A 15,802-nucleotide genomic window follows, 5' to 3' on the forward strand; every position below is an offset into this window, starting at 1 on the left:
AAAGTGACTCACTCTTAGCTGAGAAAACCGTGGGGGTTTCTGTGGGGGTTCCTCATATGGTCTGTCTGCCAGAGAGGCTATTATACGTTTGCGATGCCCAAGAAGATTTACCTTAAGCACCTGAAGAAAAGGAGAAAGTTGTTTTTCAAAACCCTCACAAAATATTCCTATGTTGTGGCTTGTCAATATGAACAGTCCTGCAATGTTGATTCTATTTGGAGTTTGGTAACTTACATTTACTAGTTCTAATTCCCAGAGGTTTTTCACTGAGTCTATAGAGCTGTAGCCACTTGATAGAAATGATTGTATGTAGTCCTGTAGCCCCAAGGAGTCCAGCCAGGCAGGAACAGAAGGCTGAGTTCCATCACAGCCCAAGGATTTCACCTACAGACAATGCAAGAAAGAAAACTATTAGCACTCTGTGAGACTCTTTGGATTTTAACAGGAGCCCTGGTGGCGCAGTGGGTAAATGCCTGTACTGCAGCCATTCACTCAAAACCACAAGGTTGTGAGTTCAAGACCAGCAAAAGGGCCCAAGCTCGACTCAGGCTTACATCCTTCCGAGGTCGCTAAAATGAGTACCCAGACTGTTGGGGGCAAATTAGCTTACTTGCTAATTAGCTTACTTGCTGTTCACCGCTATGATCTTTGGAATAGCGGTATATAAATAAAAACAAAAACAAACAGAGGAATATTGTTATGTCATATAACTCAAAACTGAATTTGGTGACACCTACTATCCAAGACAGTCTAAAACACAACATAATTTTCTATGAGATAGTACTATGTCCATTAAGTATAACTGAGCTACTGGAGCTCATGAAACAGATACCAGTACCTCTTTTCTCTCCCAGGGAAAAAAGGTATTTGTGTGTGGGAATTTGGAACAGAAAGCAGCTAAACTGTTGAACAGCTTCCCAAACATTTAATCTCTGTTCCAAAATATCCCCAAATTTTGTTACAAATCACTTCTTAATGAAAACAGCCTGTTACATTTCAATTACATGCAATGTTTTCTTTGCTTCACAGTTCCTTTTATGATGAGGTCAAAGTGAGTTGAGACCATATCAAAAATGGAACAAATTGGTGATCCTAGCTTTCAGCCTAATTTCATATGACTTTTTGCTAGCTATTGCATTTGAATTCTGGTAAGAACAATCTGTCTCTGCCCATGCCCCATGAATGGAGAGGAGTTGTGGAAAAGAAAAAGGGTTTGTTAGAGATGGAGGTACTGCCTACCTTTGGCTCTGCTCATTGTCAGGCTTCAACACAGTCCATCATTTACATAAACCCAACAAATTACCTCTAAAGGAATATAGTCCTCAAGAGAAAAAAGTTCCCACCCAAGAGACAAAAGATAAACTTGTCAAGATAGCAACAGATCCCAATAACCTTTGCAAGTGGAACTTGCTTAGGTATGAATGTACCAGCTTTCTGTAATGGCCACGAATCAGGACCATTCGTTTCTGATGCTTTGCTTTTCAATGAGCAAGCAATAGTAAGTAAGCAAACCAGTTTTCCTGGCTTACTGCATGGATCTATTTGAAACAGTTATGGAATGGAATACTAAAATTTCTATTCTAGGAGGAGTCATTTTGCTCAAATAAAACCTTAATGTTCCATTCAGTACAAAGTACAGTCATAACATTTTGAAACACCCTATATTTCCAGTAATAGAATGACATAAGGCTGTATTGGCGCATTTTATGTTTGGACTGGCAACCCTGTGGGACTGAGGCCTCCACTTGGAACACAAATAGGGGAAAAGCCTGTTTTGTGACTTATCAATACTTTAGGACTTCGGCTTTTAATCTAATTAATGCTGCAATAACGATTTCATCATGTGACAAACTAGCCAGAGCACAATTCTTCACAATGTTTTGGGTTTGCTCTGGTGGTTATCTTCTCATTTACAAATGTGTTATTTCTTGAGAAGCAACAAGAGCTTATGTTGCTCTGATTAACTGATCACTGTTCAAGATCTGTCTGGTTCAAATGTTCAATGAAAAATAGAACATGCTCTTACTCCTCTTCCAAAACATAATCTGCTTTTGTAAAATGGTCTGTCAATTCACAATGATCAAGTCCAGCATATTCTAACAGTGCTTTAAATGAGTTTGCATGTGAATCTATGCATTATTTTAACCTTAGGCAGGGAACGTGCAGCCTGTAGAAGTTTTCTGCGATGCTGTGGGTCACTAATCCCAATCTCCCGAAGGTCCTGATCTTCCATGACATTACAGCCCTGCAGGAAGATGAGACAGACATGGAAAGGAGGCTTAGCAGTAGCAAAGAAATAAGGCACAGCATTTTTGCATTTTAATACAACCTCTGCATGTCCCACTATTCTGCATAAATATTATGCAAATGTAGAATTTGAATGCAGAATGTAGCACTCTGAGAATCCCACCTTTATACTTTTAAGCAATTTCTACTTTCTAGTTCTTAAGGCTGTAAAAGACATCCTTGGAAATGTTTGCAAGACATTCAGCAAAACCACAGAAACCAGAGGGAATCAACTTTCTAGTGGTAAAGAAATTTTGCAAATAATGACATTTATATAAAATGCATAAAAATAGAAATATGTTTATTTCTTAGCATAAAATATGGTTTATATTTGTAAAGAATCGTTATTTTGATTGCAGCTTTATACTCTTCTCCAGCTTTGAAAATAGGGAACAGCAAGAAGCCCTTAGGGGGGAAAAACCTTCTGATTGGTGGTCAGAAGTCCATATATACGTTACCACAGTGATATCTGAAGTCTGAATTACTGGATTAAAGTCTATGTTTGATTTGCTTTGGTCTAGAAATTCCAAACAGTGCAGAAGGCAGCCTTGCTGGTATCAGGTGCAATCTCATATCACTATGTAACACCTTTACTGCCTGTTTTCCACTTTGTGCCTGTTTGACACTGGGCAAAATTCAAGATTTTGGTATTAGTCTGCAAAGCCTTAAACCAGTGATTCTTAACCTGTGGTCCACAAATCGCCAGGGAAGCTAGAATGTCCTCACAGGGAGTCCATGAAGACTTGAAGAAACATTATGACCTTTTACAGTTAAAAGCTCTAAATATTTGAACTTTTAACTGTAAAAGTCCATCACATTTTTAGAGTCTAAGATAAAAGGAAGGAAACTGAGAGGAATCACTTGCCTCCCCCCGCCTCCTGTCCTGTGACTGGCCATTTCCCTTTCCTCATGTGGGTTCCATGAGCTCTGTCACAGGCCTTTTGTTCCAATGGTAAACTGCAAGTCTGCAGTTAACTGTGGAAGGAGCTCTGGTGGCGCAGTGGTTAAATGCCTGTACTGCAGCCACTCACTCAAAACCACAAGGTTGCAAGTTCAAGACCAGCAAAAGGGCTCAAGTTTGACTCAGGCTTGCGTCCTTCCGAGATCGCTAAAATGAGTACCCAGATTGTTGGGGCAAATTAGCTTACAGTTGTAAACCGCTTAGACACTGCTTAGGCGGTATGAAGCGGTATATAAATGAAGCTTGTTTGAAATGCAGAACGGGTGGGGGTGGGGGGAACACAACACAATGTGTGGAATACTCCAACACTATTGGGGAGGTTGGCCATGAGCCTTTGGGGAAAGAGAATGGAGAAACCAGTCATACAGCCAAGCTGAGGCTCTTGCTTGCTGGCAGAACTCTGCCCTCCTTTTCAATCTTGCGTGGTCATTCCACCAGCACCACAGCAGAATCTGTCAGAGTCTTAAGTGGCGCAAATAAAAGGTGAGTCTCTCTGCTCGCTCCTCTCACCGCCTCTCACAGCTGAGGGCTTATAAATATTATACTACGCCAAGAGTCTTGCAAAGTGCAGCTAGCACACCATTTCTTTGCAGATGGGACATATTTGATACACTTTCAGGGCTTTAAATCTTGAGTTAAATCTTCATGGCCCATGGCAAGAAAAGATATTTAAAGAGGGGTCTGTGGTGAAAAAAAGGTTGCCTGAAACAATTTAAGACCAGGATTTCTGAGGATATGTTTTTTCCCCTACCAGTCTATGTATTATTGAGATCTGAGAAAACACGCCTGTTGCTTACTTGTGGATCTGTGATTGGAAAGCTATGGAATAGGGTATTTACCATACAGGCTCCCATCCTTTTCATTTGAGTGTAGGAATGTGCCTACCCTTCTCTGTTTTTGGTCAGTTTTTTGGTCACATCTTTATTTCCAAACAAGCATTCCATAACTGAGCCAGAACGGTATACAGTGTGTCCTTGGTATACGCGGGGGATCTGTTCCGGACCCCCCGCGTATACCAAAATCCGCGTATGCTCAAGTCCTGTTGTCCTCAATGGCGGTGCGCGTGCACGCGCGCCGCCATTGGGGACAACTTCCCTCCCTCCCCTCTCCTCCCCCCAACTCTTTCCTTCCTTCCCTCCCTCCCTCCCTCCCTCCCTCCTTCCTTACCTTTTCTCCCCGGTGCCGCGTCGGTGCTGCTGCCGCCTCCTCAGCCGGAGCCAGGGGAAGGCCGGGTGGGGGTTTTGGAGGCCAAGAAGCCTCCAGCCTGCCACCCGGCCCTTCTGTGGCAGCGGCGGCGGAGCACCAGCGCCAGAGGCCTCTTCGGCCCCCACTCCACCGCCGCCGCCGCCAGCACCTCTGTGCAAGGGCCGGATGGTGGGCTGGAGGCCTCTTGGTCTCCAGTCCGCCACTCGGCCCCTGCATCGAGGTGCAGGCGCCGGCGCCGGCGGAGAGGGGGCCGAAGAGGCCCCAGGCGCTTGGCCTCCTTCTCCTCCTCCTCCTCTCCGCGGCGCCGCCACGGCTGCCAGGAGAAAGGCCGGGTGCTGTTCCTGGAGGGCTCCAGGAGCAGCGCCCGGCCTTTCCCCCGTCAGCCGTGGCGACGGAGAGGAGGCCTCTGGCGCTGGTCCTCCAGCGGCAGAGGCCTTCCCTCCGCGGCTACAGCCAGGAGAAAGGCCGGGCGCTGTTCCTGGAGGCCTCCAGGAGCAGCGCCCGGCCTTTCCCCCGTCAGCCGTGGCGACGGAGAGGAGGCCTCTGGCGCTGGTCCTCCAGCGGCAGAGGCCTCCCCTCCGCGGCTACAGCCAGGGGAAAGGCCGGGCGCTGCTCCTGGAGGCCTCCAGGAGCAGCACCCGGCCTTTCCCCCGTCAGCCGTGGCGACGGAGAGGAGGCCTCTGGCGCTGGTCCTCCAGCGCCAGAGGCCTCCCCTCCGCGGCTACAGCCAGGGGAAAGGCCGGGCGCTGCTCCTGGTGGCCTCCAGGAACAGCACCCAGCCTTTCTCCTGGCAGCGGTGGCGGCGCCGCGGAGAGGAGGAGGAGGCCGAGCGCCTGGAGCCTCTTCTGCCCCCTCTCCGCCACCGCCGCTGCCTGCACCTCGATGCAGGGGCCGAGTGGCGGCCTGGAGACCAAGAGGCCTCCAGCCCACCAACCGGCCCTTGCACAGAGGTGCTGGTGGTGGCGGCGGCGGAGTGGGGGGCCGAAGAGGCCTCTGGTGCTGGTGCTCCGCTGCCGCCGCCACCGCAGAAGGGCCAGGTGGCAGGCTGGAGGCTTCTTGGCCTCCAAAACCCCCACCCAGCCTTCCCCCTGGTTGGCTGAGGCGGCGGCAGCAGCGACGCGGCACCAGGGAGAAAAGGTAAGTAAGGAGGGAGGGAGGGAGGGAGGGAAGGAAAGAGTTGGGGGGAGGAGAGGGGAGGGAGGGAAGTTGTCCCCAATTGGGGACAAAATCCCCGGAATTGCCATGCGCGTATGCTTAAATCCGCGCATGGCAAATCCGCGTATAAGGAGGACCGACTGTAGTGAATTGAGCTTTGGACTATGACTATGGAGATCAGAATTCAAATCCCTGCTCAGCCCTGGAGACCCACTAGGTGACCATGGGCAAGTCACACTCTCCCAGGCTTAGAGGAAGGCAAAAACAAACCCCATCTCAACAAATCTTGCCAATAAACCCAGTGATAGGTCACTCCTTAGGGTCACCATAGGTCGGAAATAACGTGAAGGCACACAACAATTCCCTACCTAATAAAATCCAGTCAATGATTTATTGATTTGTTTTTACGGTATTTATTTCTTCTAATCTGGTTTACATGGCTCTGAATTCTTTGATATGAACCAGTTTATATACTCAATATTAACATTTTAAAAATGCAAATGTCTCAAGCACCTTCTGGCTAGTACATATAATGAGTACATGTGAATACCTATAATGAATACACATTTGTGTTATGTTCTTATTTAAAATTACTCCAGTCTGCTTACAGATATCAGATACTGTTGCAGGCTTTGTTGTATTACCTCATTCACTGATGCAGCCAGGCAGATGTGATATGATAACCAGCAATATAGCCTTCCTTCTTCTACGAAACCACTGTAAAACAGTGGCCCTAAGTCCCATCCCAGCAAGGTAACCAAGAAGTATACCATAGTCGATGGTACTGAAAGCCAGCAAGAGGTCTAGCAGAACCAACAGGGGACACTCCCCCTGTCTAGCTCCTGACTTTGGTCATTCACCAAGGTTATCAAAACTGTCTCAGTCCCATAACCAGGCCTGAAACCATATTGAAACAGGTCTAGATAATCCATTTCATTCAGAAACCCCTGGAGCTGGGAGGCCACCACATGCTCTAGAACAGGGGTAGGCAACCTTTTTGACTCGGGGGCCGGGTTGCTGTCCCTTAGACAACTCAGGGGGCCGAAGCCCAAAAAAATAATTAAATATTTTTTTTTAAAAAATTAAATAAATAAATAAACCGGGACAAATATAGGACAAAAATTTAAAATGGAGGACACTTTATAAAATAAAAACATGGAGGACACACAAAAAAAATCTGCTGATTTTTAAAAAAATGTTAATATAAATGCATGTTTCTGCAGCTTCTATAGACAATTGCCCCCCTTGCTCCCCCTTGCCCGCCGCTTGCCCCCGCTTGCTCCTCCTTGCCCCCCTTGCCCGGCACTTGCCCCCGCTTGCTCCTCCTTGCCCCCCTTGCCCGCTGCTTGCCCCCGCTTGCTCCTCCTTGACCCCCTTGCCCTGTGCGCAAAGGCCCCGCGCCCTTGCACAGGAGGCCAAAGGCCCCGGCGGCAATCTGCGGCAGGGCCGGTCCCTAGGCTTCAATGGGCCGCATGCGGCCCGCGGGCCGTAGGTTGTCGCCCCCTGCTCTAGAACCTTGTCTAAAAATGGGATAGTGTATTTGCAATTGGCCAATAATTCTCCAGAATGGTGGGATCCAGGGATGGCTTTTTTAGTAATGTAAAAGTTTTGTAACAGCCTCTTTCAGGCAAGCTGAAACTCTGCCTTGTTTTTAGAAAGCATTAATCACTCCCAGTACCCACTCAGCCAGTCCCTCTCTAGCTTTTTTAATAAGTCAGCAAGGGCGAGGATCTAGAACACATGTCATGGTACTCCAAGAATCCTGTCCACATGCTTAGGTTGCACAAATTGCAAAGTATCCACTGCTACTGGATAAGCAAGGACCAAGATTACATCTACTGGATCTGTATCAATTTTGGCATCCAACTTAGGGCAGATCCAAGTTATTTTATCCGCAAAATACCATGCAACTTTGTTCACAGCAGGCTGTTGAGTGATCTGGGTTTTCCTCTCTTGGATCTGTGTGCAAAAGACCCGACTGCTCAAAACAGCTCTGCTGGCCAGCTCCCTACAGACGCAATAGAGGCAGAGAAGAAATTTGCCTTTGCTGTCTCTGTTACAATAGAACAAGTTATAAGATAAACTTTAGCATGTGTTCAATCAGATACACTCTGAGTTTTCTGCCACTGTCACTTTGTTGCCTTCTCAGTTGTTTCATTGCCACAAGCAACCTAGACAAGCAAGGGGCTCATTTGGCTGAATTCTGTGCAAGTGGAGCAATCGTGTCCATTGCCTTGACCATTTTTCCATTCCAGAGATCAACCAGAACTTCAACAGGAGTGTCTTTCAAGGCAGCAGCAAACTCAATAACCACTTGGAATCCATCCAGATCCATTAGCCTCCTGGGGCAGGTTCTCTTGAAGGGTCCTGCACCCTTGCAGAGGTTCTGAGCTCCAGCAAGTCTAAATCCCACCTTGTAATGTTCTGTCTATGACAACTGAATATAGATAGCCCCTCACCACTCAGATCACATTCACCCCATCCATTACAGAAAATAAGGTCCAGCGTGTCCCAGCAGCACAAGTATGGCCAGATACCACTTGGGACAGACCCCTGGTTGTCATGAAGTACTAAGCCACCCCTGACAGGGCAGTCTCAGCATGAATGTTGAAATCCCCCAGCACTACAAGCTGGGAGGATTCCAACTCCAATCCCGAGATCACTCCAGATAGCTCAGGAAGGGAGAATGGCAGGCTGGGTGGTACACCACCAGAATCCATAATCAAGTAAACACACTCAAACCCAGAAAACAGTGAGACAGGACACTTGGTCAGCGGAATCAACTTTCAATAGACTCCTGCAACTCCACCTCCCTGCCCCCAAGTCTTGCCTGCTGCTGAAAAGAGAACCAGGTGGACAAAGATGGGACAGGTTAGACCCCTTTTCTCCAGACTCATCCAACCAGGTGTCTGTAATAAATGCCAGGTCAGCCTACCCCATTTACCAACCTGGTATTCACCAGCCACACTTTCAACCCAGGGCTTGTGCTGCCAAGACTGTCTAGGTTGTTTGTTGGGAGACATTTTAGGGACAACTATTCCTGTCCTGTTTATTAAAACACAGCTGTCTCCCCTTTCCATATCTCTCTATGCCATATACAAAATAAGGTTGATATAGCAATAATGGATAAGTGGCAGTTGAGAAAAATATTTAAACCATTTGATTCAAAACCATGATGGAAACTTACGCAGGAATTTTTTGCAACTAACATTTTCTCTAGTACTACACATGGAAAGAAGGGAAGTTAACCACAGCCTCTCTGTGAAGCTTCTAAATAAGATTCTTTGTTCTGCTGTCTTTTATCAGATTGCTTGTTAGATGGCTGACATATAGCTGCATCTTCAATATACCAATGTTGAGCTTGCTCTAAAGCTACAGTCATGAAAATGGGCTTTGGCTGTGGTTTTGCACGTGTAGTGTATATATCCATGCTTCTTTTTTCTAAGTCTTCCACTTTCACCACCATTGACAGCACTATAGAAGCTACTGCAGTGAGGGAGGTCTGCAACATTCTCCAGAAATCTGAGTCAAACCATAGAAAACAAAACAGTGGCCAACAGATTGGAAACAATCAATTTACATCCCCATTCACAAGAAAGGAGACACAAAAGACTGCAGCAATTATAGGACAGTAGCACTAATCTCCTATGCAAGCAAAATCATGCTCAAAATTCTGCAATGCAGACTACTAACCATACATTGAGAGAGAAATCCCAGAGGTCCAAGAGGAGTTCAGGAAAGGAAGAGGCACCAGGGATCACATTGCAAACATATGGATAATGGAGCACACTAGGGAATTTCAAAAGAAAATCAGCATGTGCTTTATAGACTATAACAAAGCCTTTGATTACATAGATCATGAAAGGCTATGGAACACCCTTAAAGACATGGGAGTGCCAACACATCTGATAGTTCTGATGAGGAATCTGTACTCAGGACAAGAGGCTACTGTCAGAACAGAATATGGAGAAACAGAATGGTTCCCAATTGCAAATGGTTCAGATGTGGCTGGATCTTATTACCCTACCTGTTCACCTTATATGCAGAATATTTTGTAAGAAAAACAGGCTTGGACACAGATGTGAAAATAGGAAGAAGGAATACCAACAATCTAAGATATGCAGATGACACCATAAAACTAGCAGAAAACCTCACAGACGTGTAAGGAAGATCAAGGGGAAAAATGCAAAGGCAGGCTTACTGTTGACAAAAATAATGACCATGGAGAATCTACATAAATTCAATGAAGAAATAGAAATAGTAAAAGAGTTCTCATACATGGGATCAAACACTGATGGGAATGGGAACTGCAGCCAGGATATCAGAAGATTAAGAATGGGGAGAATGGCTATGAAAGAACTAGAAAAGAGCCTAAAATGCAAAGATATACAATTGAGCAGAGAAGTTAGAATCATACAAGCCATTGTATTCCCTATTACCATGTATGGATGTGACAGTTAAGAAAGAAAATAGGAAGAAAATCAGTTCATTCGAGATGTGGTGTCAGAGAAGAGCACTGTGGATTCTGTGGATAGCCAAAAAGACTAACAAGTGGGTCCTTGAACAGACTAAGCCAGAAATCTCCCTGGAAGCCAAGATGACAAAATTTAGGCTGTCATATTTTGGACACATCATGAGAAGGCACACTGTTTTTTCATTGGAAAATGCAATAATGCTAGGAAAAGTGAAGGAAAGTAGAAACAGAGGAGAGCTGCATGCTAGATGGATGGACTCTATTAAGGAGGTCATGGGTATGACTTTGAAGGAACTAAGCAAAGCAGTCGACGATAAGGAGTTTTAGAGATGTCTCATCCAGAGGGTCGTCACAAGTTGAGATCAACACAAGGGCAGTTAACAACAAAAATCCATTGCCTACTTTCCTTGTTAGCTCCACTGCATCTCTTTCCATCCTATAAACTTTAGCAGATTGATTTACATGACCTTTTCATTTAATACATGCTTGGTTTCATCAGTCATCTCTTTGACCACAGATTAACAATCTAGTATACCCCCCAATGCAGCTTCAACTGCCTGCCCTTTTCTCCTAGTCAACCTTGCTAGTGCACTGCACTGCATGCAGGGAAAGCTCATCTTTGCTTCAACTCCCTTGAGGGCCTGAGAGAGAAAATTGAATTTATTTTGGAGCATGCCAACAATCTGGGCAAGGTCAATATCACTGTAATTTATCATGCATCTCCATGGATATGGAAGCAACCCATCCCTCTCCAGAACAGCGACTTTCATCATTACACACTCTTTACCAAGCTCATTATCACCATATATGAAGTGTGGAAGAATGAAGCCAGTGCTTAATGATGCCAATGTTCAATAGCCAGTTTGCTATATATATTCTTTTATTAAAGGAAGTACAAATCCATCTGCAGAATAGCTGCTCTATTCTTGAAACAGCTAGAGAACAAACACTACCTTTGTAATACATTGTTTGCTTTGAAGTTGACCATGTTAGACTAGATATGCCTTTAGTCTATCAGTCATGTCTCAAACCAGCGCTCATGCAGAGATAAAAAGGGAAGGCCCTGAATTCAACTACATTTCCCACATCATAGTAACAATTTCTGCTTTCTTCTGCACATTTGTCATAATTGAGAATTAAATTTTTATTATGGACAGACAAGTGAATAGATGAACTCAATTTTTCAAAGGTACAAACCTACAGCAGAGACGAGGAGAATGCAAGATCATTAACAACTAACTCTTTCTTCTACTTCCTTATTTCTACCGGTGGAGGTTGGCAGATCCTGTACAATCCTCCACATTTTTATAGCATGAGGAGTAAATTCAAAACAAAGTCCTAGGTTGTGTACTAAAATAATTTCTACAAATGTACTGACAGAATATAAAGGTAAAAGCTATAAGATACTGGCTTGGAACCAGTATATATGAAGGTGCACCTTATTTCACATGAACTTGCCTATCAATTATGATCATCTTTTTAGGTCTTATCCCACATTCTGTCACAACAAGCAGAGAAGCTAGTGAGGAGGGGGAAGGCCTTTCTGGTGGCAACGTCCTGGTTCTGGAAATATTTCCTCTGATAAGTTAGATTGGCCCCTCTGTTGATTATAGTTATGCAGTTATTCTATTGGGCTTTCAATTTATTTTAAATCTACTTGCTATTATTTCTCTATGATGTTTCTCTCCTAGACTCTTACATGCTCTTAAAGTTTATGAAATTAAGATTTTTAATGTTGTGAACTGCTTTGGGAGTCCACCAGGAGCAATGAGTAATATAAAAATTACTTTATCAATACATACCATACAATTGCTTTACCCTCTGAAACCCTCATGCTGTGTCAACACATTTAAGCAACAGCAACTATGGGGGCAGAAAAAGAAATATCTCTAGTGAACCTTGAATACATTCCCTGTTATCTTCCTACTGGTTTTAGCTCCATCCGTTAGGGGAGACTGCCTGGGATAAATCAACCTTTGTGAAAGCTGCTTGCAATTAAAATAGTGAAATATTGGCGGGATAGAGACCTCCCAAAAAGGGTGGCCTGCCGCCACCTCCATTTCCGCCGGTGGGAAGCCTCAGCTGCCAAACGGGTTCTTTTTGCATCTTGCTTGCAACACCCAAGTGTGCAAATGGCGCACTCGTGACATTGCCAACGCGATGTGACGTGTGGATGCTATGCGTCCGTTGCATCAAAATGGTGGCGCCCGTGTATACAGGACGCCGCCATTTTGACACCCCCATCACGTGCTAGGGGTGAGGCCGGTATGGACGCTGCGTCCTCGGCCAATCCCTAGCACGTGACAGGGGCGGTGCAAAGGCCCGTTTAAATCGGGCCATTGAATACTATTTGAGCGTGAATTTCATATCTGCTGAAGGTGTGAAGCCAGATCATTCCTCTGTACACATGAAATGACAGCAGTAATTGCACGCTGTGAGATGTAGGCCATCATGATTATGAGAATACACATAACGTGGCATGCAGTACAAATAGCACAGGATCCCACTCTTCATTGTGGATATGGATCCTATATGGCAGGAACTACAATGCACACAGAAAGTGTTGTTTCTGTATGTTTATAAACACTGCACATTATTAGACATTAAAAGTATAAAGTTAACAGATTCTGGTGAAATGACAACAGAAAATAGCTGGCATGTTGTGCTGATTATTTTTTCTGCCAAATTCAGGATTTTTTTTTTCTAAATGAAGGAAATTTTATAATTTTATCTTTAAAGCTAAATTTGGAAGCCAGTTTATTAAAAAACAAAAGATTACAAAACAAATCCTTTGAAAATAAACTTTTCATTTATTAAATGTTACTTAAGAGCAGCAGCCACAGCCATTTTGTAAAATGCAAAACCTGTCTATATGTTTTAATACCAAATGCCACCCATTATAAACCAATAATACATATCACTCATTCTGTATACCTCATATGCAAATAATATATTTAATCTTTTAGGCTTGTTGGCACTGACTCCTCTCCACTTGTCTGCACAAGGTGACTTGTTTGCGTTTACAAGTAGCAGAGGTAGGGGTAAACATTATGCATTAATTCTCTATAGCCTTGTGTTTATTCTGTGCCATTAACATATGAAATACTTACAGGCATTATGTACATCAATATATAAGCTAACGCAGTATGCAGAACAGAAGGTCAGACTATTTGGGCCACACTATATGATGTTTTATCCATCTTTCCCAAAATACTGTTTTAAAGGCATAAACCTCACATTGTTGTAATGTAGGTCTTTTTTTTAAAAAAATGTTTCGGTAAGTATCTTTTGCTTGCCACAAAAAAGGGGGCACAAATGGCAGCTAGCAATATGTAAATCCAAATAAAAACCAAACATAAAAAATTAAAATTTTGATTAAAACACATCAGTAGAAAGAAACAGTACCTTTCAACTATAATCCTTATCAAATTTGAGCTTTTATACTTGCAGTCAATGTTGAAACACCTTTGCCTTTTTGAAAAATATGGACAAAGGAACATTATTGGCTCTCCATAATTTCTCAGCATAAAGCAAGTTGAAGCACATATATGTATCAATATCCCCTAGAGGCAACATGAAGCAGAGACCACCCAAAGAGGCACAGCAGAAGTGGCCAGGGTGACAAAGGAGGCAGAGGGCACCAACAATGAGGGTGATGAAAGAGGAAGAGGTGGTGCCAGTGGTGATGAGGACCAGAGAAGAGGTGAGGTGAGGTGAGATGGGAGGCAGAGCTAGTGGCAGTAGTAAGAACCACCAGAGAAATGATGAGGATGAAGAAAACTGGACAGTCCCCTGGAGAATTGAAGAAGCAAGGACAATCGGGTGGAAGGGGCGTAAAGCAAAGACAATCGGAGGGGGCATTCTGGGGAATGTGCTGGTGTAATACCTATTAATCATAATAAGGGGAGTGACTTCAGGAGAGCAAATGCTTTGGCAATGGCTATTTCACACAAGATGAAAGTAGTAGGAAGGAAAACAGTTACTGGGCAACAGCACTGGTGGTGTGTGTCACTTGAAGATGATCTTGCAGAGACAACAGTAGCATTAGTGATGTATGTCACTCTGAGATGATCTTTCAGAGACAACAGGAGTGACACCATAGCAAATGCATGTTAGTACTATGCAGAAGGAGGAAATGGTGAACCCCCTTGTAAGAACTTTTCACCAAGAAAATTCTATGATGAGAGACTCCAAAATGAAACAAATAGAGATGTGGCCAAGGTCACAACAGGACTTACCTGGAAGGCAAGGCAAGCAACAGATGTGCTCAAAATATTAAAGAATGTCCAAAGCTGTACTACACATATTACAGGAACATGGAATGTGAGAAGCATGAGTCAAGCAAAGCTAGACATAGTAAAATAAGAAGTGGAATGTAGAAACACACTGCAGTATTTGAGGTGAGCAAGCTGAAATGCATACGACTGGGACATTTTGAGTTGGATAGTTACACAATTACATTCAAGAAACAAAAAGATGAGAAGAAATGGGGTGGCATTAGTAGTGAGGAGAGATGTAGCAAAATCAGCCAAGGATATAAAATGTCTGATTGAATGATCTCAATAAGTTGATTCAGGGGGAAAACATCAACATTACCATAGTCCACATTTATGAGTCAAGTTGTAGCAAAATTTGGACTAGGATCAAGAATTAGGAAGCAGGACAACAACTGTTAGAGTTTTGCAAGGCCAAGAATATATTCATTGCCAACACTTTTTTACAGATAACTGGAGAGGAGACTGTACATAGCGTCATCACTGGACGGTGAGTACAAAAATCAGACAGTCTACATAACTGGAAACAGAAGATGGAGAAACTCTTGTGGCAAAAATATCACCAGGCATGGGCTGTGGCACAGATCATGAACTACTAGTATAAAAAAAATACAATAAAGCTAAAGAACACTAAGGCAACCATCATGCTGAAATATGAACTGAATAACATCCTAGCAGAAATTAAAGGCAAAGTGAAAAACAGATTTGCACTGTTAAGCCTAACCAGAAACCAGAAAAACCAAGGACAGAAGCTAGTAAAGAAGGAATGCAGAAAGGTGCTATCAGTAGCCAAAAGGGAAGATTTTTTGCAAGAAATGCCAGATGTCCAAGCTTATACTCCCTTCCCTTTTAGTATTTCTGACCCTCAATACTTCTCTAAGATCACCCTCAATACTTCTCTAAGTTTACTGAAATCCGCTCTAGAATGCGTGTTTGACTATGGTGAATGCGACGGTCAAGAACACCAGTTATCAGCTTCGGCTTATTCGCCAGCTGCGCCCATACCTGGCCCAGAGGGACCTTGAAACGGTGGTACACGCTCTGGTAACCTCTAGATTGGACTTCTGCAATGCGCTCTACATGGGGCAACCCTTGTATCATACCCGGAAGCTACAGCTGGTACAGAATATGGCGGCCAGGCTGGTCACTGGTACTTCCAGGACCAGCCATATTACACCTGTGCTTAAAGACCTGCACTGGCTGCCTATTCGCTTCCGGGCACAGTACAAGGTGTTGGTGATTACCTATAAAGCCCTACATGGCTTGGGCCCAGGATACCTGAAGGACCGCCTCTCCCCATACATTCCGCCCCGCACCCTCAGAACTTTTGGGCAGCAATTACTTAGGGTTCCAGGGGCCAAACTCTCCTCTACAACGAGGAGGACGTACTCTATCGTTGCCCCGACCCTTTGGAACATGCTGCCCACAGAGCTCCGCTCGGCCACC

At 44.3% G+C, this 15,802-nt stretch overlaps 1 protein-coding gene across 6 annotated transcripts in view; it reads right to left on the reverse strand.

The window, feature by feature from the left end:
• ANKS1A (ankyrin repeat and sterile alpha motif domain containing 1A) overlaps positions 1–15,802 on the reverse strand; it is a 185,893-nt gene that overhangs the window by 17,869 nt on the left and 152,222 nt on the right. For all 6 annotated transcript variants that reach the window (XR_016280435.1, XM_089514680.1, XM_089514682.1 and 3 more), the window contains exons 17-19: positions 2,147–2,245; positions 235–384; positions 13–120 (exon numbers count right to left, since the gene is read on the reverse strand). Coding sequence is in view for 5 of the 6 variants with exons in the window: in XM_089514680.1 (XP_089370806.1) it covers positions 13–120; positions 235–384; positions 2,147–2,245 (357 nt within the window). In the remaining variant the exon portion in view is untranslated. The remainder of the gene's footprint in view (positions 1–12; positions 121–234; positions 385–2,146; positions 2,246–15,802) is intronic.

This window comes from Sceloporus occidentalis, unplaced genomic scaffold (assembly GCF_023333645.1).
Source record: "Sceloporus occidentalis isolate IW3139 unplaced genomic scaffold, rSceOcc1.0.p SCAF_3, whole genome shotgun sequence".
In the NCBI taxonomy this organism is placed as follows: domain Eukaryota; kingdom Metazoa; phylum Chordata; class Lepidosauria; order Squamata; family Phrynosomatidae; genus Sceloporus; species Sceloporus occidentalis.